Raw genomic sequence first — 25,021 nt, 5'->3', positions numbered from 1 at the left:
ATGCACCCTCAATGTTCTGGTTGGACATTTTTGCCTTTTTGGTAGCTGGTTGGCCACCATCAGCAATGGTTTTCTGCAACTGCAAAAAAATAAAAATACACAATTAAAACATTGACTTTCTAACAATGATTTACCTGTTGCTTTTTGAGATTTCATACATTATATATATATATATATATATATATATATATATATATAGTTTTATTTTTATTTTATTTTATTTTATTTTTTTATTTAAAAAAGACTTTATTTCACAGTGAATAAAAACAAAACAGTTATCTACTTCCTGTTGGCGATCCTCTTGGAACGTCTCAGACCAAGACAGTGAGGTTGTTCTTCTGCCTCCTGTCCACAGTGAGACTCTTGATGTGATTCTTTTGGGTTATTCTCCAAGGTCGCCTTCCTCCGACTGTCTGCAGGTTTTTGCCGACCTCCCGCGGCCCGCTCAGGCACCTCTTCCTTCTCCACCCTCCGAGGTTTTTTTGTTGAGGCTTTTAATGGCTTTGATTCCAACAATGCTCCGGGTTTCTGGTGCCGATTTTCCTCAGAAATCGTCCTCAAAGTATTTGTCTCATCTACATGCCCACGTCGAGTTGATTTACCAGTAATGAGCTTTTGTGGACCTTCAGCTGCCTTTTCTTGCCTTTCTTGTTGCTTCGCTTTGCTTTTAGCAGCTCGTGGTTCTGCAGACTTCTCCACCTTCTGTTCTGGGAGTCCAGACTTCAGGTCAGCCCACTCCCTCATCAGCTTCTGGATCTTCATCTCATCAGTCACAACTTGTTTCTCAAGTCGATCTCTTTCCAGGTTGTCCCTCTCCTTTTCACCTGCTGTCCTCTTCATCTCATCCATCCCTCTCTTCTTCTCATCCATGAAGCTCTGAATGTTTTCTGTTGTCACCATGGCTACAAGAGACTTCACACCCAAATGGTCCAACTCCACTGAAGGGGTGGTCTTTCTGATCACCAGTTTGGACCAGGTAGTGAGGTCTTCACAGGATGGGAACTTATCAAGCTCATCCTGCCCCTTCTTCCTAGAGGCATATGCAAGGTCCAAGGCAAACATTTCCTTCTTCAGCCGTTTCTGCACCTCCTGCAGATCTCCCTGAAGCTTTTTGAAAACTTGTTGTTCTTTAGTCTTTTTGATGAATTCCAGGTCCACTTCTGTCAGCTGGTAGCCCCTCATCCCCTTCAGCATGGATTCAGGGGCATCTGGCTCCGGATCCCAGCAGAGGAGGAGTTTTCTGCAGCTCATCTCGATCTCTGCTCTCCACCTTGTTGTTCTGATCTGGACGTGAATGGTTCGCATCTAGATCCAAAAAACTCAAATTCCTCTTCACATCGGCCATTGGAGGAGTGCGAGGAAGCTGCCGGCCCGGCAGGATGTAGTTCCAGGCTTGACTGCATCTCAGCGTTTTGCACTTTTCTTCTGACATGTTTTTCTTAAAATAACTTTTCACCAGTTGATGTCACTAAAACCAGAAAATTTCACAATCTGCTAATTAAGCTATGTAGAGTTTAGACTAGATTTTTCCAAATGTGTCCCAAGACACCGGTAAAACATCTGTGCGGGCTCGGGACTCGGATCATATCAGTGCAAACCAGACATTGTGAAAATTATAAACAGCCAACAGCATGCTTCACTTTACTGGTCTAGTCCTGGTTTAGAGCGCACGTACAGCGAGCGGCTGCGACCCAAAGAGTACCAGAACCGCTCACGGTGCATGCGCAATCATGCATCAACACTGCTCGCCTGCTATTTCCCTAATAACACACGTTATAGTCATGAAAATACGGTACTTCCGAATTTTATCCCAACATGACAGAGTTGATACAGTTTTATTTGCCTGTATATTACTTTTCGGGTCTTCACGTGTACAGCATTTAAGTGGATTTACCTCGGAGAAAATGGCGAAGTGGCCATTCTGTAGATGCCTCTTCAGATTTGTTGTGTTCTTTCCTCGGAACGACAGTCCACACTCTCGGCATGTAGTTTTGGTAGCAATGTTATCACAAGAAAAATGTCTCCACACATCTTCTCTTCTTTTTCGCCCAGCAGTTAACAATTTCCTCTACTCCTTCTTCTTATGCCGTCGATATATTCAGTGAGCTATGTTTAGCATACCGCGCATACCTGCCCCTTTATACTATTCAGGGTCTGTCTTCTCTCACTTTAATGCTTTAATGCCATGCTTTAATTGAGAACTACGAAATTTGGTACACTAATGTAGTGCCTTGGGACCTACAAAAAAGTCTCCTGGAGCCAAGGTCAATGTCGCACAGGAAGTCGGCCATTTTGGTCCAAGTACTCGATTTAGTGGTTTTCGCACACGTTTGGAAAGTGATGCCCCAGCACCCTTTTCACCAATCACCTTCAAACATCTGCTCTTAAGACATAAGGGAAAAAATTCAACCTTCGGATTTTTCAAAAATTGAAAGGTATGGGCGTGGCTAAGCCTCAAACTTTGACCTGTTGCCACGCCACTCTTTTTTTTCACAGCTCCCTATTGGACTCCTTTCACCCAATCACCAGCAATCTCTGGCAAATAGCAGTAGACAAGTTGAGGTCACTTGGTCTCCAGTACTGGCAGGTTTTGAAAAAAGGCGGGGCTTTGGGAGCATGGCGAAATTCATCATCACTCCATGTAAATATGTTTGCCTCTCATTTCCTCAGTTATCGTGATATCGCTACGAATTCTCTGGTGAGTGATCCTAGTCGAACCAACAATAGAAATGGATGTGAGAGGTTTGTGGGTGTGGCCTATTTTCAGAAATAGTGCCCCCAGGACCATTAAAACTGTCAGCCCCAAGCCATGCTTTGACTGAGGATTACGAAATTTGGAACACTAGTGTGGTGTCTCAGGACCTACAAAAAAGTCTCTTGGAGCCAAGCGCAAAGTTGCACAGGAGGTCGGCCATTTTGGTCCAAGTACTCAATTTAGTGGTTTTCGCACACGTAGTTTGGAGAAGGATGCCCCATCACCCTTTTCACCAATCACCTTCACACTTCTGCTGTATACTGTTAAGTCACAGGGGAAAAAATTCAACCGTCAGATTTTTCTAAAGTTGAAAGGTGTGGGCGTGGCTAAGCCTCATAATTTGACCTTTCACCATTACATTATTTGACGTAAATACTCCCATGTGCATGATCAGATCCATATCAAACTTTGTCTGTGTGATCATTGACCACATCTCAAGACAGTGGCAATGTGAACAGCTCACATCACCTAAGCCCCGCCCCCGACAACAGGAAGTCATTTGTTTTATGGTGAAATGCCCATATTTGTCCCCTCTAATTTAGTCAACATGAGGTCATGCACTGACTTCATGAGGCTGTAATGACCATTCAGTTTTGATAGCTTTCCAGAAGGGGAGGGGCTTTGATGCCATGGCGAATTCTGGCGTGACGCCGTGACCTTACGTTTGACTGCAACTTCCGCAAACAGCCTCCAATCTGCACGAGACTGAACATGACAATCAACAATCATGCCCATTAGCCAATGAGGCACAAACGGTTGGTGAACGTTGTATAATATCTCCAAGGCGCCCCTACATACCTTTAAAACTGTAATAACTCGTACCGACGAGTTCACAACTGCACCTAACTTGCTATATGTCATCACACAAAGGCACCCAACACAATCCTGTGGTCATTGGTTGATATCGCTTTAGCTCTACCCCCTGACAGATATTAGGCCCTGAATAACACATGCATGATGCAATTCACACCAAACTGCACACAAATGATTGTTGTCAACCTACAAACTTCTTCATAAAATATTTCCTAATTTTGGGACAGTGCCCTAAATACAATAAAACCTTTGTAATTTCTGCAAAAAAGCTCCAAACTATATCAAACATGGTGAGAGTCATCACACAACTGCAAATAACACATGTATGTGCTCACTTGTTCAAATCACTTTAACTCTGCCCACTTACAGCCTTTTGGCTCTAGATGACCCATGCAATGTTTGATTGATGCCAAATTAACAAAAAACTATCTTTGATGAGCAAAGATGACCTCTATGGGATTTAGTTGTAAATGGTCACAGCGCCCCCTAGATGGTTTCAAACTTTATCAACTTCTAAAGACAAGGTCAGAATGGCATTATACCTGGCTTGTGTCATCACGTGACTGCACCAAACACATTAATGTGGTTGTTGTTTCAAACCCCTGAAGCTCCACCCCCTTTCGGCTGTCTGACTCTAGGTAACACACACAACGTCTGATTGATGCCAAAATAACAGAAAACCATCCTTTCAACCAAAGCTGACCTCAATGGTATTTTTCTGTAGTTGGTCACAGCGCTTCCTAGATAACTTTAACCTTCAATGACTTCAAAAAATGTGGTCAGAATAGCATTGAACTTGGTCTGTGTCATCACACCACCAGTGTGGCAAAGAAAGAGTATCCCCTAGTGGTTGGATGTGGAATTTAATGGTGGGCTCAGAGAAGATGCTGAGTCAGGGTGAGGTGCAGACGAGGAGACCGTTCACGGTTTCTGGTGTCGCGGTGGTCTATGTTTATGTTCAGCGGACGTACCCGGATGCACCAGACTCCCAGCCAGGCCGGAGCGGCACGGAGCTGCGAGGGCCGAACGATGCTGCTTACAGCTTTTAATTTAATTATTATTTCTGATTCTAATGGGTCAGTCTGGGTGTTTTATGCAGGCCAAACATGAAAATATTCTCCTACACCAGGGATTCTCTAAGTGTGGTGTGCACACCCCTGGGGGTGCGAGAGCTGCCGCTAGGGGGTGCACGAGGTGAAAAGTGTAATGGCTGCGGAGCTCAGAGAAGTCATCACATGTCACCATTAGCGTAGCCAGAAACTCATTTGTGGGTGGGCCTAAGAAAAAGTAAGTGAGCCCAATAAATGTAATTGAAAACAAGTATATTTTGTGTGTGTGTGTGTGTGTGTGTGTGTGTGTGTGTGTGTGTGTGTGTGTGTGTGTGTGTGTGTGTGTGTGTGTGTGTGTGTGTGTGTGTGTGTGTGTGTGTGTGTATGTGTGTGTGTGTCCTCCGCATGTGCTCTAGCTTCATAATAATAATGCGCCGATCTTCAGCACTCTGGCCTGCGCACGCTGTTAATAGCAAGATATGTTCTGTATTTGATCATTTTTAACAATGTTGGAGAAATCTGAAGGTGGCGAGTCATTCTGGCAGATTGTAATTAACACAGTGTCTCATGCAGGTGTTCTGACATTGTAAACCTCACACACAACATTGTGGATGTAACAAAATAAATCAAGAAATGATTCCCATCTGAGCATTTTAGCATTATTATATTATTATGTTAGCACACACTGACTGTGGGACACCATTCTAAACGTGTCAGGCTATTAACAGCGCGCTGAAGATCTGAAGTTCAGAGTGCATCTGTCAGAGGTCAGACGTGTTCCAGCGGAACCACGGCTCATGGGTGCACATGTGAGCACATCTGGGCTGGGCAGAAGTAATTTTACAACATTGGTTTAAATAGCGCCAATAACGAGACGCGGTGACTGGAGCGGCTCATGGAGCTGTGCCGCGCGCGCACACACACACACACACACACACACACAGATTCAATAAGCGCACGCTGGGCAAACTCCGGTGTTGTGCCGCACCGTCAGACTGAAGGCAGAAATGAGCGCTGTCTCCTCCGAGATAAAAAACTTTTAAGAGGTTTTATAACAACATTTTTCATTCCAGGTGAAATTAAGATATTAGCTTCTATTTTGGGATGCCGTATGAAATTCGAGTCTGCTCCAGCCAATGACTCCTCATGAACCTGACCACAACTCATGTTACTGCAGCATTTGTTATTCCAGTCCGCTTGGCAGTGGATTGCAGATTCAGCCACACCATAAAACAGCTATGAGTGCGTTTACATGCAGCCAGTAACCCTTTTAAAACCCGAATATTCACAATAACCCGGTTCCGCACGGCCATGTAAACACCGCCAAAAACCTGGATATGCTCATGACCGGGCTTTTTAAAACCCGGTTACTACACCTGGGGTAACCCTTTTCTAACCCTAATGTTTGGTCGTGTAAACACATAACGGGATATGCCCATCAAAGCGTGTGTTCTGCGCATGCTCTCTTCGCAAGGAATCTTGGTCTTTTGAGTAGCGAGACGTCTTGTATGCGCCAGAACACCGGAAGTAAACAACAAGTTGGGAGCAATATGACGAGTCGCAGCACAGCACCACACTTTTGGAGTGACGAGGAAACCTCTGTCTTCATCGGTCTGGTGAAAAGTATGAACATTATGTCTTTTGTTGACGGCTGAAAGTACAGAGACAGCGAAATATGACGCATATTGTGTCTTGATGTAGTCCATACGTCCTGACGCTACCCCAACGTCCGCATTTAAATCGGGTTATGCAAGTTAGGGGTAACTCTTTCTATTTATGCTTGTAAACGTATTCTGATCAACTCAGAAACCCAAATACTGACCTTAACCCGATCATAACACGGATATTGGCTGCATGTAAACGTAGTCAATAAGTCGGTCTGAGGCAAAAGTGAACCTCATGGCTATAGATTTTCCATCTTTTCCCCTGTAGACATTTGATTACACACAAGTAGGTGATCAGTTCAGGTTTAAGCAGAGCAGAAGGAAGGAGAGAGCTCTGGCCACAGGTTAAACATTCCTACTATAAGAAAACCGTTAAATTGCATTGTTTATGTGCTACCTGGGCACTCTAAATATTAATTTAAAATTAAATCAAAGGAAATTGTTTATTAATTACTATTTAAAAAATGAAAGTGATGAGGAAAAAGGTTGATCACATTTTTTCAACCCTGTCTGTCGAGTCACTGTTTATCTTGACGTCTGATATATATATATATATATATATATATATATATATATATATATATATATATATATATATATATATATATATATAGTGGGGGCTGGGGGGTGCGTCGACATGGTCGGGACATAGAAGGGGGTGCGCGGCTAAATAAGTTTGGGAACCACTGTTCTACACCTATCTCCTGCATTCGCTTCTAATAGAAAATAGACAGCGACACTCTAAGATTAGAAAATCCTGACAGATCTACATCACACTGTCACTTAACATTCATGAGCTCACCCATCTGGACTCAAGACGGGAAAGGTTGTTGTTGGTTTAGCCTCCAGGAAACAGCAAAGAACGTCTCAGCTAGCAGAAGCTAACCGTTTGCGTTAGCAACTCCACACGGCAGAATTCCTTCAGGCTTGTATTTGTGGAGATAAACATCAATGTTGCAGAGCAAACATGTAGTGCTAGAGTCGTTTTGCTGTTATCCTATCAGAAAAGAGATGTCCAAATATCAGGAAATAACACTCCAGAGCCTGCCTTCTGAAGCTCAGCTGTGATGTGGGCCACTTCTAGTTCCTGGAAATGATGCACCACTATATTTCAGTGAGTTTATAAATAAAGTTAAAAATGCTGTTAGTAAACATCAGCAGCTCTTTTCTTACCTACAGCTGGCCTTGATTAATTATTTTTCACATATCAGTGAAGTGCATTTAAAACAGTGTTCATAAAACAAACGGATGCTTTTAGGACACGTGTTTAAAGAATTAACGGAAAAAAACTATGACCTGTGCCAGTTAACTGTCTCCCTACACTGTGATCCACTACAAAAACCAATGCTCTGATTTTAAGAACTTTAATGAACTTCTGATTTCTAGTCTCCAAGTCAGTAACCATTAAAACTCACAAAAAGCAGGTTTCGGGGCTGGCAGAACCTTTAAAATGAATCAATGAGGGGCTAACAATCTAAATTAGTGAAACCAAAGTTTTAAAAGTAAAGTTTCTGATTTTGGTGTCTGAAGATGCCCCACTTTTTACTTTTCTTTTTCATAAAACGATTCTTTTTTTTCACCAGGTTTTTAATGTGACACACCCACACTCACTCACAGTATCACAGTTTTAAAGGAAACCTACATCAAAAATTCAGATGCAGCCGCTGTGTCTGTCATTAGATCAGTTTAACACCTTTTCTTCTGAGCTAACATATTGACTGTGGAGGATTTTCTGTTTGGGAAAACAGCAATAAACAAAAATAAATCAATAATGAGAAAAAAAATCTAAATATTGATGGATTCATTATTTTATGGTTTTAATGAACCTCAAAACTCATTTGTGTTGCTTTCAGCTACATTGTAGTAAATTGCAGAGAGAATATCACATTTATCACTATGTGGTTGTTTTTATCATGTCCAGTGCCTTGGGCTTCTTCTATAGATGTAATAAAGTGCTATATAAATAAACGATGGTGATGATGATGGTGATGATGATGATGATGATGATGATGATGATGATGATGATGATTATGATGATGATGACATTGATGATGAGGGTGATGATGACAATGATGATGATGATGATGATGGTAATGATGAGGGTGATGATGACAATGATGATGATGATGATGGTAATGATGATGGTGATGATGATGATGATGTTGATAACGATGGTGATGATGATGATGATGATGATGATGATGATGATGATGATGATGATGATGATGACGATGACGATGACAATGATGATTATGATGGTGATGATGATGATGATGATGATGATGATGGTAATGATGATGGTGATGATGATGATGATGATGATGATGATGATGATGATGATGATGTTGATGGTGGTGATTATGGTAATAATGATGATGATGATGATGACGATGACAATGATGATTATGATTATGATGATGATGATGATGATGGTAATGATGATGGTGATAATGATGGTGATGATGATGATGATGATGATGATGACAACGTTGATGGTTATGATTATGTTGATGATGATGATGATGATGATGATGATGATGATGATGATGATGATGATGACTCTGGAACTCAAAGTAGGGATAGGCTGATGTACCATTGCATTAAGTATCAGCATCGTCCGATTTTAAGTCAGGCACATCCGCAGCTGTCCAGGTAGGAAGTGTCAACATCCAGTCTGTGATGCTGCTCTTCAGTCAGGTGTTCTGGCATCTTTCATTTATAGTTTACATGAAGATGTCATGAAATATTAGTGAAAAGCTAAGAAATCTTGAAGCAACGGCGTCGGTTAGTCTTTTAAATGGCTGGGGACAAAAACCATAAACGAGTGTGGTTTGTAGACAGCTGGGGACAATTATTATTAAATATTCACATATAAGTATTTGTCCGTTTGATGTGCAGCATATTGACATGTGTTTAATAAGCCACTAACAGTTAAGAAAGCACCAGTATGAACCGACAACCCACAGAGAGAGCTCCTCACCCTGAGCCGCTGTTAATCCCACTTCTAAATCTGACGAAACGCTCACTTTCTGCAACCGTCAGAGATCACAGACTCAGTTTTGGATTAATATTTTCTATGCAGCATTAATCTTATCAAACATGGAATAGAAATATTCATACAGTATTTAATATGGCGTGGAACCTGTCTGCAGAGGGATACAGTATATAAAAGAAACCAGCAACATGCAAAAGCCAGAATTCCAATCATGTTTTAGAGTGATTACGAATACGAATGAAATCAGTTTAAAGAATAACTGTTTAACATTAGATGACAGGATTTTACTGCTGCTCTCATTTACATCTGGTTGGTTATATATTGTACATGGCTCCACGTATTAGTGGAGCAAACAGGCTCAGCTGTTCACGGTGATTCTGATTATTGTGGAAAATTGCCAGTTGGACCTCAGAGGCAGAATTCCTGCTTTTCCCTTCAGGGTGTTTTTCATATAAGGTTTGATGTTGGCCTTGTCCTCGCTGCTGCGAAACTACACGTTTTAGTGTCCGGGTGGGGGAATACTAAGTAGTTTTGATGATGTTGCTCGCCATCAGCACATTCAGCCAACTTGTAATCGGTGGAGTTTTGTTCCTGCATTCTGCAGTGACTCCACATGAAATAATGCTCCTTTTGTACTTTAGCATGTTGAATCCACATTTGTTAGGATGCTGCACAGTGGAATATTTTTATTAGAGATCCAGCTGAGGTAATTTCCTCATGTGGGGGGAATCCAGCTAATCTGGGTGCTGAGTGAGAATCTACCTTAAAAACATGCTGATCTGACGTTCAGCCCAAGTTCTGCATGAGCCCAGCCACATTTCAAAGTGTGTCAGAACTTCAGTGAGTGAGTCAGCCCGGCTTAGAGAATCTGTCACCGGGGGAAAAAAAAATAGAAAATGATGGCAGAGCTGCTGGATCAACCGCAACACATTACCTACTGGGCTTCAGATCCAGCAAAGAGGGCTGGAGACCAGAGGAGGCAATATGTTGTTTTCCTCTCCCTCCACTTTTTGCTTTCTTTTCTTGGAAGCCTGTTGGTGTTTGGAAATACAGCAATCCATCGTTTCTTTATTGTCTCTGCTCTTTATCTGTTTGGTTTTTTCTTGCTGCTCGCCACCTGGAGGGCTGAAGATGAGAGCGAGCGAGTCCTGATTGTTTCACTTTTCCTCCCTGTCTCAGCAGTTCTGCTTTTTCTTGTTTACTGTAGTGGTTCTTCATGTGGCTTATTAAAGATATTTAAGGCCTTTTTTCATTTGTGTTTAAAAATCTGATTGGCTCAAAGCTTTGACCTCTTAATAACCTCAAAATCTGACTTTCTTTGGACTTTTACTTCAGTCGACTGCTTTTATGAAAATGCAGTCTTAGATACTGTTTGTATTTAAAATAAAGATCAACCAACAGATTCAGTCACAGAATTCTATTTAACATTTCTTTTGTATTATTTTCTATGCTGGGGAATAAATAAGTTAATTACGTTTTTAAAGAGCAAGTTGCAGGTAAAAAAAAATTTCTAATTCTTCTAAAATGGTGTCCAAAAATACAATTAGAAATGCTTATTGTGGATATTTGGTTTTAAAACAGCAGTTTTCTAGTAAAAAGTGACCTTTCTCAGCAGAGCTTCTAAAACGGCTCTTTTTTCTAAATCTGAACCTCTGATGTAACCAAAGGGAGTTAGAAGCTCGGCGCTGCCTCAGCTCAGTGTGGAGAGTGGCTAGTTTTAGGGTCGAGAGGTCATGTGATCCAGTCCATGTGTGTTTACTAGTGTTGGATTGTGTTCATGTTGATAAACTAGAGTGTGTGAAGGCTGTACCAACTCCAGCCTGTCTGGACATCAAGTCCACGGGTTTCCAGATATGAGAAACAACGCCTCTATGTTTGTGTCTGAGGGTGTTTCTGCAGCTGAAAGACGGACTTCTGTGGCCCACATCGGTCGGTACCGGGACAGAGAGGTCCGCGCTGGGCTCCAGAGACCCGTGGTGGGGTTTAAAAAATGAAATGCGGATTTCTGGAGTTCAGATCACCATCAGAACCAGGTCAGAACCGACCACCATAAGAGATGCGCGGCTCAGCGGGCCAGGTGGTTTCCGGGTCGGAACTGGATCAGAACCGCCGCCCGGACAACCAGGAGAGGATCATGTGCAGCTTTAAAAATACCAACTGGACTGGCTTGCTGGTGTTTGGGTCGGATTCAGCTCAGAGAAGCCCGCATGAGCTCCAGCACTGGAAGCTCTCCCTCTCTCTAAAGCACTAAACTACGTTAGGTGAACGGATATTAACGAGTATGAGACCGCTGACAGATACTCATTAATATTAATATTATATTAACTGACCAATACCATTTTAATTGTCTGGTACATGATAGTAATCTGTACAATATTGTGATGTTAGCACTCGAGTTTAAACTAACATGGTTAACTCACCAGACACCTGCTGCTGCCCCCCGCTGCTTCTCCTCCTCAATCTCTCTGTTTTGGCCGATGGTTTCTCCCTCTGGTTTGTCTCTGCTCTCTGGGGCGTGCAGCAAACTCATAACTTTATGGTTGTGGTCCATCATAAGTATAATTATAAACATTTAAAGTTTCCTCTGTGTCAGAGCCGCATTAGAATCCATATTTTTCTCTGGATTGAGCTAACAGGACTCCCTCAGCTGACGTCACTTGGTTTGGCCAAAAAAAAAAACTTTCTCACAAAAATGACTCTAAAATCCTAAATAATTTATGTATGTGTAAAAAAAACCGTTTAAAACAAGTTTCTGTTATGTTTCTCTAAATTTTGGTTCATGGGAACCTGCCATTTGCTTTTTAAGCTCAACTTCCCAGTACTCAAACTTCAAAACCCTGAACTTACGGTTAATTTAAAACAATATGAATGAAAGCACGAGGACTTAAATCATCTGACTGGTTTTAGTTTGTGTTGTTCTTAGTTTTGATGATTCTTTATGTTTTTCTGTGTTTTTTACCAGAACTTTTTACTGAGTCTTCTTTCATTTCAAAGACTTTTCTGTTTATTTAAAAAAATAAAATGATAAATATTATTTTCCTAAATATTATTTTCTTAATTCTATTAAGATTCATAAGTCACAAACAGTTCATGTTTTGTATAGGCATATGTTTGTAAGCCAAAGACTGACGTTTTTATTAACTGTTTCCTTGTGTGTGTGTGTGTGTGTGTGTGTGTGTGTGTGTGTGTGTGTGTGTGTGTGTGTGTGTGTGTGTGTGTGTGTGTGTGTTTGTGTGTGTGTGTGTGTGTGTGTGTGTGTGTGTGTGTGTGTGTGTGTGTGTGTATGCGTGTATACGTGTGTGTGTGTGTGTGTGCGTGTGTGTGTGTGTGTGTGTGTCCAGTCTTTTCCAGGAAACTCCAACGCCGACAACGTGGTTCAGTACAAACTGCAGCAGCCTGCCGTGGCTCGTTTCCTCCGTCTCATTCCTCTGGACTGGAATCCCAGCGGCCGGATCGGACTTCGACTGGAGACCTACGGGTGTCCTTACTGTGAGTGTCGTCTCTTACTTTACTTGAACTTTTACCTAAAATGTTGAGCATCTGAGAGGAAATGGAAAACCTAAAAGGAAGTAAAAAATAAATTAAAGAGAACACGATGTACATCAGATTGTTCTTTCTCTGCATTTTGATGTGTTGTTAAAATGGATGCTTTTGGCCCCTAGTGGCGTGTTTTGGATTTGTTTGTGTTTTTGTTTGCATCATGTGAATGGAGGTTTGTATTCACATCACATTTATACAAATCCTCCAACATGAGGAATGTCATCTACTATCATTTATTCTGTAGCTCATGAACATGGATTTCCTCTATTGTACAACTCTGCATCTAGTTTCCAGATCACTACCTGTTCTACACACAGCAGTTTGAAGAGGAAGAGTACATTTTCTCACTGCAGTAGGTGTAGTCCTGACGAGCAGCATGCCAGCCAGGGCTGTCCGTTTCTGCGCCTCAGCTGCCAGCCAAAAATATGTTTTTGGAGTAATTACAGTCCTAGGGCTTGTTATAATAACATAAAACCCGAAATATAATCTGGAGCTTAATTAGTATGTCTGATTGTTCATAAAAGAGACTAAACCAAGTGTTTCCAGCTTCACACAAAAGATGACTCAGAAAATTTGGAGCTTCAGCCCGCTGCTGCTCCGTAATCAGCAGGAAATACGCTGTACAGTGCAATAAGCACATTACTGCAAGCTAAGTGGGGTCAAAGACTTGCCAGCTTCATTAAAATAGAGAGAAATTAGTCGTAGAGCTGAAAAGGAGGCTGATGCTGAGTTCAGCTGCTGCAGTTTTCTAAAACAGTCTATTCTTTACCTCCTACACGGTTTGTCTCCTCAGCCCAAATCCCCTGCCAGCAGAAGGCACCAGCAGTGAAATTGCTTGATAAAGTGATAACCAGAATACAGATTTGTCATATCTTTTGCTGCAGCCCAGTAACAAGCTGAACACCTGTCCAATGGGGGAGATTTTTATATCAGTGCTGAGAGTTCTTGTTAAATTAGCCACCACATTTGAGATGCAGAAAAATAAACCCACGCGATTTTTACATAGACAACAGGAATGTGTTGTTTTTGTTAAGCTGTTTAATTAGAAATCAATTCAATAACATTTAGTCTTGAGTTAACATCTATTGGTTCTTTGTGTTTCAGCCTCTGATGTGGTGAGTTTTGACGGTGCCAGCAGCTTGGTGTTCAGGCTGAGTCCTGAACCGAGACGAGTGTCCAAACAGATCGTCTCCCTGAAGTTTAAAACCCTGAGGAATTCTGGGACACTGCTGCATGCAGAGGGAAAGGACGGACTCAGCCTTAATCTGCAGTTAGAAAGAGGAAAGCTGCTTCTGCTCAGGCAAGGTACAGCACACCCCACATAGAAGAGTTGCTCAAACTGAAATGGTCCCATATTATTATTTAAATGTGATTCTTTTAAGCAGAATTATGAATGAACAGAAGCCAACCCCTGAAAAAAATTATCTGAGATGTTTCTTTTTTATTTTGTCAGAAAAATGTGTCATTAGTTTCTATGGAGGGGGCGGGACTTAATGCTTCCTGAAACCAGCCACTAGGGGGCATTTAGGTTCCTTTTGCTTTAAACTTCCACCCATATAGTCTCTTTCTAGTTATTACACACGTAAAAGCAAACTCTGAACATCTATGCTCTTTGTTTCCTCCAGCATAACAAACACAACACAGATATTTAGCAAAATGTAGAAAACCAGAGAAGTCAGGAAGCTCTGAGAAGGAAACAAAAAAACAGAACAGAACAAGTTAAGATGACCAGAACCCACCAGGCAGGCTCGTGTCATCAAAGACTCTCATTGGTCAGTGGGTGATTTGAAACAAAAACAAAAAAAAGAAGAAATAATTCAATCCCATTTTTGTTGTTCAATCCCAGAATCAGTTCCTGATGGTTTATCAGACCAGAAAAGCTGTGCTGGCATCTGATTGGTTCAACCATGGTTTCCCTTTTGCTCCTTGTGGCTGTGATGGATGCTGCTAGTTTATTATCAGAACTTACAGTTTGTACAGACTTTCATGTGTTTCTAAAATAAGTCCTGACCACTTTTATCATCTCCCCTTCTTTCAGTCTCCTAAATTATAACTTTTTTTTGTCTTCCCATTTTTACAACTTCCTAAATATTTCCATGCTTTTCGTTCTTTTTTAAACACAGAAACAGTTTTGTTTACCTGTTTGTAGCTACGGTTTCGCCGACAGCTGCCGGCTTCTTCAGGCTGACGCTGATGGTGGCGCGTCACTTCCTTCTCCGTTTAAGTACAATAAAAAAGTCAGCCGTAACAGATCATTGCTTAAGAGAAAACCATATAATGGACTGGGACAGCACACGGATCATAACCACTGAACAACAAAAATACAAAAGATGGATCAAGGAAGCAATAGAGATAAGGAGACGTGGATGTGGGACCATGAACAGGGACGACGGAGTTTACACGCTGGACCACGCATGGGACTGCATCGTCGGAGAGGGGAGAGCGGGCAGTAGAGGGCGACAACGTCCTCTGCTGCCCGCAGATAAACGGAGAAGAAAGTGACGCGCCACCATCAGCGTCAGCCTGAAGAAGCCGGCAGCTGTCGGCGAAACCGTAGCTACAAACAGGTAAACAAAACTGTTTCTGTGTTTAAAAAAGAACGAAAAGCATGGATTTACAAAGACACAGCAAGAACACACCTAAGATGTTCCTAAATATTTATATCAGCACCCCTCATTTAACCTCCCTTAGTCCTGATCCTCCTGAATCTGGCCGCCGTATCTCACCTTTAATTCATTCGTCACCTACTTTCTTTTCTTTTTTGTAACCTCTTCACTTTGGTTTTGTGGAAGGTCGAGATTATAAAACTCCCCTGAAGGAAACAACACTTTTAGTACCCTTGAGCGCTTGTTGTCTCCAGCACCTTTTATCTCCTGTATCTGTGTCACTTTTTAAATCTGACCCAGGTGTTTTTGGGAAGCCTTTACTTTTGCAACAAGTGGATCACCTTGAAAAACTGCTCAATTAGGAAGATGAACTGTGTCCTTGAAATAAAACCAAGATTAGGTTTTTATGTGTTTCTGTTGCAGGTTTTAAAAGAAGAAATTCCTTTTTTTTTTTTTTTTTTTTGCTGCTCCATCTACATTTTGAAGTTTAGGGTCATTCTTCAAAGAAAAGAGCTGTTTTAGGTCACCCATCCTTCAACTGCATAATAATCCATCTTTTGCAGGAATGAGTGGATATGAAAGTCCTGTGATTTACACTGGTGCTTGTTCATGCAGAGCTCTAAAACAGGGTATCCACAGGTCCTTAAAAAGTCTCAAATTTGCTTTTCCAAGTTAAAGGCTCTAAAATCCTTAAAAATGACAAATAATCCTTAAATACAGTTTCCAAAGGTCTTAAATGACCAAAGACCCAATAAACAAGATTATTTTATTTTTATAACATTATTGTGAATTTCTAGTTAGTGTTCAGCTTTTTGTGTGTATGATATTGGCGTAAGTGGAACCGTACACATTCAGTTGGTTGTGAAAGGGGGCTATTTTTATATGAGCACATTAGCTGATTAAGCTAGTGGGAGCTTGCGCCATGGGGAAGTGCAAGTTTAATGGTAACTGGATGGCTAATCCCACGTTCGCAACATGGTTAGCACCAGTTCCAGGCAATAGCTGGAAATTATAGCTTACATTTTATTTTAAAAATAGCTTAAATTTGGTCAAAGTGGCCTTAAAAAAGGTCTTAAAATGTCTTAAATTTGGCTACCTTAAACCTACAGATACCCTGTAAAAGTAAAAACAACAAATTGATGGAAGCCAATGCAACTCCATGGTAAGGGTGACTGTAATATGTAATAATTAGAGAACATTGTAAGAAGCCTTGCAGAAGATTCTGCAAGTGATCTAAGGAGCCTTTGTTCAGGCAAGTGAGCAAGGAGAAGTAATCAAGATAGTTAATAAATAAATCATCTTTTACATCATTGATGTGTGACAAGTTTACCCTACCATATCATTTTATTTGTTTAGCACTTTCAGACACAACAGGAGGGTTGTACCAATTACTGAACAGTAGCAAAATGTAAAAGTGGGATAACATATCGAATAATTAAAAGTTCTGTATAAATACTACAAGGAGCGTAACAAAAAATATAGTTTCAGAAACCTAAGAGTGAAACCATCCATTCAGGAAGACACAGAGTCAAAAGCATGGAAAAATAAGTGAGTTTTTAAGTGAGATTTAGCTTCTAATTTCAGTTTGGAATCAATTGTTACACCAAGGTTCACAGCTGAAGATTTGCAAGAAGGAACCAACATTTAAGTTCAAGGGGGAAAGAATATGTTTATTATTATGGGTGATAAGAAGGACTTCAGGTTTATTGTCATTTAGATGCAGAAAGGTAACTACAAGCCGAGCTGTGAGAGCTGGGGGGGGGGGGGGGGGTGCATATTTGACAATCATCTGCATAAAGGTGATATTGGATGTTATGCTTTTTCAAAATAAGGAGCAGTATTTACAGGGAGAAAAGAAGGTGGTTGAGAATGGAGCCTGGTGGGACCTCCCAAGAAAGGTGGAACATCATTAACCCAGCACTATCTGGAAAGTCTTGTTGTACAGATAGGATTCAAACCTCTGAAGTGCGGAGCCAGTGATTGCTGCGCAATTTTCTGATAATCTGATATCTCTCCTCTGATTGGACAACAGCAGCACAACTCTACCACTGACTCATTTTGCTTTGCAACGTTGATGTTTCTCCACAAATAACACAAGCCTGAGGGAGATCTGCTGTGTTGTGGAGTTGCTAATGCTAACAGTTAGCTCTTGCTAGCCAAGCTGAGCTCAGTGACAAAGTTTCAACATTAAAAATAAAAACCAGTTTCTCCGTCAACTTAGTATTTAAAGAGAAACCAAGAATCTATGAATTTCTTCATTCCTCCAGTTTCTTTTCATCTGAATCTGTTGTTTTTCTGTGTGTTTGCTCACAGAGGTGTGTCCAGGGAGTGGCCTGGGGTAGCACATGCCACCCTTAGAATCTGATTGGCCACCCCGGGTGCCACCTCACTAAGTTCCAGTTTAAATTGACTTTACATTGTCGACAAAAGGCTTGGGTTGTAAACTCCAAAATAGTGTGTGGTTACATGCACCTTTCACCTTGTTTTCTAGCCCAGGTGTGTAGTATTAATATTTTTTCATATATTTCATATTCACATACATAACATTTAGAGTCCCACTCAACTCCAGTTGGTGGCAGTAATGCAACAAGAAGTGACTTGCTAACCACCACAAAAGTAGAAGATGAAGAGGAAAAAAAATGGTGAAGTGCAATGTGAAACTCAAAAATTCACTAGAAAGTAAATAAATAAATAAACGATTTGTGTAAGTAAATAAATAAATAAGCATAACCATTGGTGCCACCCATGAATAAACAAGTGCCCCACATTGGCCACCCCATTTTAAAAGTCCTGGACACGGCTCTGTTTGCTCACGTATCAAAGCCTTTTGTATTCTCTCTACATGTGAAAATATTTTCAGACTTCTGTCTTCTTTTTTCAATTCATTTCCCTCACACACACACACACACACACACACACACACACACACACACACACACACACACACACACACACACACACACACACATACACACACACACACACACACACACACACACACACACACTCAATTCATGTCCTACACTCACACACACATTTGATGTATCCCCTGGCCTGTTTTCTGTTTTCCTCACCCTTCATTGTTATGTATCTCTGTCTCAGATATGGCAGAGTGTTTTCAAAAGCAACTAAAAGCTTTTCCTTTTTTTCTTTCACTTCCAGGCTTCTGTTATCTACTTTATTTTTCCATCTCAGACTTTTAAAGTTGTAGGTTTTAGTGATTTGGGTCAGCTGTTCTGTCAACACGCCCTGGGCTCATAGATGCTGTGTTCTGCCCCGCCAACACATCTATGTCTGATATTCCACCCCAAACCACCACCACACCCCCCATTCAGCTTCACTTTAGATCCCACAGTTCACTTTATGAGGCACCACTGAGCAGCAGCCCAGAAACAGACACAACCCTGCAGGAGAAGGGAACCGACACTCAGATTTCAAACTTCACTACAGATTTGTTACCAACACAAGTGAAGCAGTTCTGTTAATGTTCTGTTTTTGTTGTTGTTGTTTTCTAATAAAATTTTATGTCTTTGACATTGGTGCTGCCTTACTGATGTCTTTTCAGTCCGTTTGTGTTAAAATTTGAGTATAATTGTGTGTTTTTTGAGGTTTTGCTGCACTTTACACTGCAGTTGAGATGGTGTGGAAATATTTAACGTTTGCGTTATCCTTCCGCGGTCCTGCTGGTGTGTCACGTTGTTTAATCAACTCCTCTCAGTTTGAAACTATTTTAATTTGCTGAGAATGTTTGTATTTCTTTGGGCTTCTCCTTCCAAATCCAAATATTAGATGATCCATTTCACTTCACCCTATAACGCAAAAGAAGAGAAAACTTGAAGCAGCAAAAGTGCTGCCAACTACCTTTTTGTGAGACAGACGTTATGAAAGTCAGCTGCTGAAATAAATGTAACAGCCAGGATCCCGATAAGAACGATCAGATTTTAGCTGCTGAAACAGAACGGAGGACAAGATACAGGAGAGCGATGTCGTGTCAAGGACATGAACAGAAAGATAAAACAGCAGATGAGAATTTGGGGGCAGCTACTTTGTCTCGTCTCTCGTCTCGTCTTCCTCTGCTTATCCGGGTCCGGGTCGCGGGGGCAGCATCCCAACTAGGGAGCTCCAGGCCGTCCTCTCCCCGGCCTTGTCCACCAGCTCCTCCGGCAGGACCCCAAGGCGTTCCCGGACCAGATTGGAGATGTAACCTCTCCAACGTGTCCTGGGTCGACCCGGGGGCCTTCTGCCGGCAGGACATGCCCGAAACACCTCCCCGGGGAGGCGTCCAGGAGGCATCCTGACCAGATGCCCAAACCACCTCAACTGGCTCCTTTCGATCCGGAGGAGCAGCGGTTCTACTCCGAGTCCCTCCCGAATGTCCGAGCTCCTCACCCTATCTCTAAGGCTGAGCCCGGCCACCCTACGGAGGAAACTCATTTCGGCCGCTTGTATCCGCGATCTCGTTCTTTCGGTCATTACCCAAAGCTCATGACCATAGGTGAGGATTGGGACGTAGATCGACCGGTAAATTGAGAGCCTGGCTTTCTGGCTCAGCTCCCTCTTCCCCACGACAGATCGGCTCAGCGTCCGCATCACTGCAGACGCCGAACCAATCCGCCTGTCGATCTCCCGATCCCTCCTACCCTCACTCGTGAACAAGACCCCGAGATACTTAAACTCCTCCACTTGAGGTAGGACCTATCCCCCGACCCGGAGGTGGCAAGCCACCCTTTTCCGGTTGAGAACCATGGTCTCAGATTTGGAGGTGCTGATCCTCATCCCAGCCGCTTCACATTCGGCCGCGAACCTACCCAGCAAGAGCTGAAGGTCAGAGCTGGATGAAGCTAGGAGGACCACATCATCCGCAAAAAGCAGCTACTTTGTAATTTCTCAAACTTTTTGATTTAACTTCAGACTTAATTTTTTTTTAAAAGTAAACAAAAAGGTGTGTTCTGACTACAGGGATCACACCCCGAGCCTCCCTGGTAAGGTCCATTCATGGGTTCTGGAGAGGAAGCTCCGTCGTCAGATTCAGGAGGAGCAGTGTGGTTTTCCGATTAGCTGGTTCATGATTTTCATGGCCTTTCTCTCTTTTTATTTCATTTTATGTCAAATTGAATTTTGTACTTGTTTTGCTCATTAAATCTTAATGCATCCGTTTTCTGAACCACTTACTGGGGCAATGGTGGCAGCCCATAACCAAAGGGTTGTAGGTCTGTGCCCCACTCAGTCTGTTACAGTCATTGTGTCCTTGGGCAAGACACCTCACACCTCCCTGCCTGCTGATGGTGGTCAGAGGGGCCGGTGCCGGCTTGCCTCCATCAGTGTGTCCCAGGGCAGCCGTGGCTACAGCGAAGCTCATCACTACCATGGTGTGAAAGATTGGTGTGTTGTAAAGCATCTTGAGGGGTTGTAGAACCCTTGAAGGTGCTTTATAAATGCATTTATTCCACTTTTAGTCCCAATTAGAACCACAAACGAGATGCTAAGATTCCCCAAACTCAGCTTCTTAAGATGATCCAATGAAAGACTTCAACCTCCTCATGAACATGCCCAGTCCCCCAAAGATCACAACTTGAAGATGTCATCAGAACCACTTCATCTGCAAAAAGTCACGAGATCTTGTCCCTGAAGACCACTAACCGAGAACAAGCTTCAGCTATCTGGTCTCCTCTAGAAGATGAAATCAGTGTTTGGTGTTACAGGCGGGTTGATTTCCGAGCTGGATGAATCTTGCATCTTTGTTTATGCGTGTCGTCTTCCAAAATGAGGTTTGCAGACTTTTGAATAAATGCACGAGTAGATTGGATAGTTTTCCACTCGACCAGTCGTGACTAATTTATGTGAAATTTAGCTGTCACAACAAGTTAAAATGGCAAAAATCACAAGTTCCTTCTTCTAATAATCTGGGAAAAGTTGCATTGTTTTCTGGTGGTTAGAATAATAATCTGGTGATAAATAAACAGATGATTAGAACATCTACCCATCTCTCCCACGACATAATAATGGTTCTATGAATTAATGCCTGTTAAGAGGTATTATTTGTTTTGAAGTTTTCTTCCCTCCTGTATTGATGACATTGTCTCTTCCTGTTGCCCCATACTCAAATCAGATAAATCATCTCAAATAACAGCACTGACAGAACAGACTTCCTCTATCATGAGGTGAATATTATAGCTTTCTCTGCCTGGATGAAGTTGTTTTCCTGCTGAAAATCTATCCCCTCATGGATTGAGCTGGAATATCAGAGCTACGTTTGTCCATCATCCTCCAAACTGTGCATTTGTCTGTCTCTGAGGCTGCGATTGTCTCTCCCAAAAGAATGCGTAATACATTTTTAATGTGCGTTCTCTTTCTCTCTGCAGAAGCACAAAGTTTCTCTCTCATCCCTGAGTGACGATCCACTTAGTAGGAACCGGCTGGAGCTCATTTATCATTAATGAAGTCTCACTGTGTTTCTTTGCGGTCTTTTATATTTGCCGTATTCACGTGTTTGGCTTCGGTTTTCAGCACAAGTATGCAGATATACTTAGTAGTTCCTAATGAGGTGACCCCAGCGTGCTCCTCCCTGTGTGAAGCTGAGAGAATGGAGGTTTTTTTTTAACTGTGGTGTGCTGTAGCTGTCTTCGGGTTGGCGTTGCTCTGACACCGGGTCAGACTGTCAGACAGAAGCAGACGAGCAGGTCAGATAACGAGGAGACAACAAACTTACAGGTCAGATAACAAACAGCCGGCTGTCAGATCAGGGCCGCTCCACAGAGAGAGAGAGATGAAATTAAACAGCTTGCATAAATAAAAAAGAAAGTTGTAAATAAAAGAGGAAATCTGAACTTTACACCACCAGACTGACTTTCTACAATAATAAAAGCCTCCAGATTTTATCGTCTTCTTGGACTTTTCACATTAAACTGTGTTGATAAAAATGTCCATTTCTCACCATCTGATGAGTTTTTGGAACGTTTTTCATACCTCTGTCAGCGTTATCATCTTCTGTACTTCCATCCATCTTCATCCTTTCATCTTCCAGCAGCTCCTCACCTTCCTCCTATTCATCCCATTCATTTTTCCTTTCTCCTGGAATGTTATTCCTCCTTTTTCTTTACATTTTGTTACTAACATCTTTCATCGCCTTCTCCGTCGTTTTTCCCAGGCAGCAGTTCATCCTCTGATGTGCGGGAGCTCGCCTCCCTTGGTAGCCTCTTGGACGACCAACACTGGCACCACATCGTACTGGAGCAGAGAAACGGCCAACTCAACCTGACTGTGGACAAACACACGGAGACAGTTCACATCCCAGAAGAGTTTCACCTCTGGGTCTTCCAACAGGTCTGCAGAAACTCGTGTGCTGTTATGACGATAAAACCGGATTTTCTCATCTTGTGCTTTAATTTCCGTTCAGCTGAATGTGGGAGCAATCCCGAATCCGGCCGCCTCTAAGAAAAGTTTTCATGGCTGCCTGGAAAACCTGCTGCACAACAACATCAACCTGATAGAACTGGCTAAACGTGGCGACCATCAAGCTACAGTACAGGTACGAGTCTCCAGGAAAACTCGGTTACTTGGAGCACCGCTAGGGGGCGCCACTTAAAAAACCCACATAACACCGGGAAGGGTGCAGGAGTTGATGGTTGTGTTAGGCAACTGAGGACTAAATGTACAAGGCAGCTGACAATGAAGAGCTGAGATAATTACAGATGCAACACAGGTGAGATGCTGAGTAACCATGGAAACCAGAAATAATGGACAAGAACTAGGAGCTAAAGAAGAAAAGCAAAAGATGACAAGAATACAAACAAATAAAAACACCCTGAACACAAGAAGTTAAAATAAACACCTCCTCAGATTCACCTCTGCTTCTTCTCAGTGTCATATTCAAAACACAGATGGAGCTAATTATTAGCCAGTTATTAGCAGGTGAGTGATTTGCCCTCTTCTAGCATCGGCTCAGATTAATCTCACATCAGATTTAAAGATGAACCCGGCAGGAACAGAAGTGGCAGAGAGAGAGGGAAATGTTTTCTCCCACAGATCTTCTAGGTGAAGCAGACTGAGACACTTTCTTAGATGATGGGAGCTCCGAATCAATAAGTGACTTTTTCCAGACATCTTTTTATTTTTACTTCAGAAATGAGAAAAATGAGTTTTTGATTTCTGTTCCTGCTGAAGGAGTGCTCACTGCTCTTTGTCTCACCGCTGAAGTTCCTGCAATAGTTATCCTGAAAGATGGTCTGGGCGTTTTTTGTCCACCTCTAGCTGTGTAGCTCCATCTTCTCCACTCTTTGGGTTCTGTGTTCTGCTTGCACCGACAGAGATGTTACCTCCTATTGACAGTTGCTCTGCTGATAAACCCACTTCTGGAAGAGGAGATGAATGGGAATTCCTGACACGCCTGCCTTGTTTTTGTCAAGGCAGTAGTTTTGTTGATTTCTTCTCCTGCTTGTTTCGTTTTTATCAAAAACAAACATCTCTGGTCTTTAGATAATAAGTTTACTATTAGGAATGCTTTGAAAGTGTTTTACTAAAAGTACAACAACAGTTCTATGTTACTAGAAGAAAAAACAATGTTCTGCAGTGATGTTACTGTGATTTATTATAGTTTCTATCAACATTAATATTTAGAAACAAAAGGTCAGAGAGGCCCAGAATTAGGGGTAGACCGATATATCAGTCGGCCAATACAACGGGTCGATGTTTACTGTTTTTATACATCAGCATCAGCTGATATTTATCTTTAGTGAAGCCGATTTAAAGTCAGGTGCATCCTTGAGCAACCCGGTGCAGAATTTTATTTAAATGTATTTTTATGTTCAGCAACAACATCTGCATAATAAATACTCTAAATTAACTTTATTTAGGTGTCTGACTTTAACACTGAGCAGCGCACAAAGTTAAGATTTAACATTTAGTTAAATTCAGAGTTCAGAAACTGATCCGGCTTCAGAAATTTTGTGCATCACCCGATTTTAACATAAAAATAAGGTGGAAATTTTCTTGATGTTGTCCATAAAAATTGGTCCATAAAAATTGTCAGTAGATATTGGCCCTTGGCTGACCAGGTCGCTTACATATCGGCATCAGTGTCGGCAAAAGGAAAAACTCTATCGGTTGACATCTGGGGTTCTGGGACTATTTTTGAGTTTATTAACTCTATAATCTTCATTTTAATCATTCCTGAAACCCAAAATCATGCAGAACCTTTGATGATGGCGGTGAGCCTTGTTGTGTGGGGGGAATTTGGGTGTGCATGTGGTGAATTGGTTTTGTGGACATTTATGGCCCGGTTGTTACTTCATATCTTGCATTCTCCACCTTATACTTTCATGTATCACTTTAACAGCTCTACAAAGGGCTTTTAGATGTCATCTCTGTTTCCAGAGCTTTATAAAGATAGTGGCCTGATATTCCCAGTAGAGAGCCACTGCCGTGATATATTACTGCTGCATCTTTAGCAATGGATGCTGTGTCATTACCTCCCTTCAAAACAACAGTTGGCAATGAAACGGCTGTAGAGTAATGCTCATGCTCACACCCTCCCCCACAGCTCTCAGATGAGTGACTTTAGTTTGTGCTCATTGCTTTTGTCCTCAAGGAGACTTGCTGAT

The 25,021-nt window shown here is 41.9% G+C and overlaps 2 protein-coding genes across 2 annotated transcripts in view; one reads left to right on the top strand and one right to left on the bottom strand.

The window, feature by feature from the left end:
• The window catches only part of LOC107379042 (contactin-associated protein-like 4), a 223,383-nt gene that overhangs the window by 105,417 nt on the left and 92,945 nt on the right, over positions 1-25,021 (top strand). Inside the window, exons 4-7 of the mRNA XM_070541544.1 lie at positions 12,618-12,765; positions 13,921-14,121; positions 22,570-22,745; positions 22,819-22,950. Coding sequence (XP_070397645.1) covers positions 12,618-12,765; positions 13,921-14,121; positions 22,570-22,745; positions 22,819-22,950 — 657 coding nt within the window. The remainder of the gene's footprint in view (positions 1-12,617; positions 12,766-13,920; positions 14,122-22,569; positions 22,746-22,818; positions 22,951-25,021) is intronic.
• LOC129163405 (uncharacterized) lies at positions 265-2,228 on the bottom strand. Its single transcript, XM_054740816.2, has one exon. It carries the CDS (start codon positions 1,303-1,305, stop codon positions 280-282), a length of 1,026 nt encoding a protein of 341 aa, XP_054596791.1. The 5' UTR covers positions 1,306-2,228; the 3' UTR covers positions 265-279.

The sequence above is a fragment of the Nothobranchius furzeri genome, chromosome 11, assembly GCF_043380555.1.
Source record: "Nothobranchius furzeri strain GRZ-AD chromosome 11, NfurGRZ-RIMD1, whole genome shotgun sequence".
Classification (NCBI taxonomy): Eukaryota; Metazoa; Chordata; class Actinopteri; order Cyprinodontiformes; family Nothobranchiidae; genus Nothobranchius; species Nothobranchius furzeri.
Note: the sequence above shows the minus strand (reverse complement) of the source record. Positions and strands in the feature narration are given on the sequence as shown.

Coding starts and splice junctions, on each gene's coding strand:
- LOC129163405 (XM_054740816.2), bottom strand. CDS start 1,305: ATGCGAACCATTCACGTCCAGATCAGAACAACAAGGTGGAGAGCAGAG.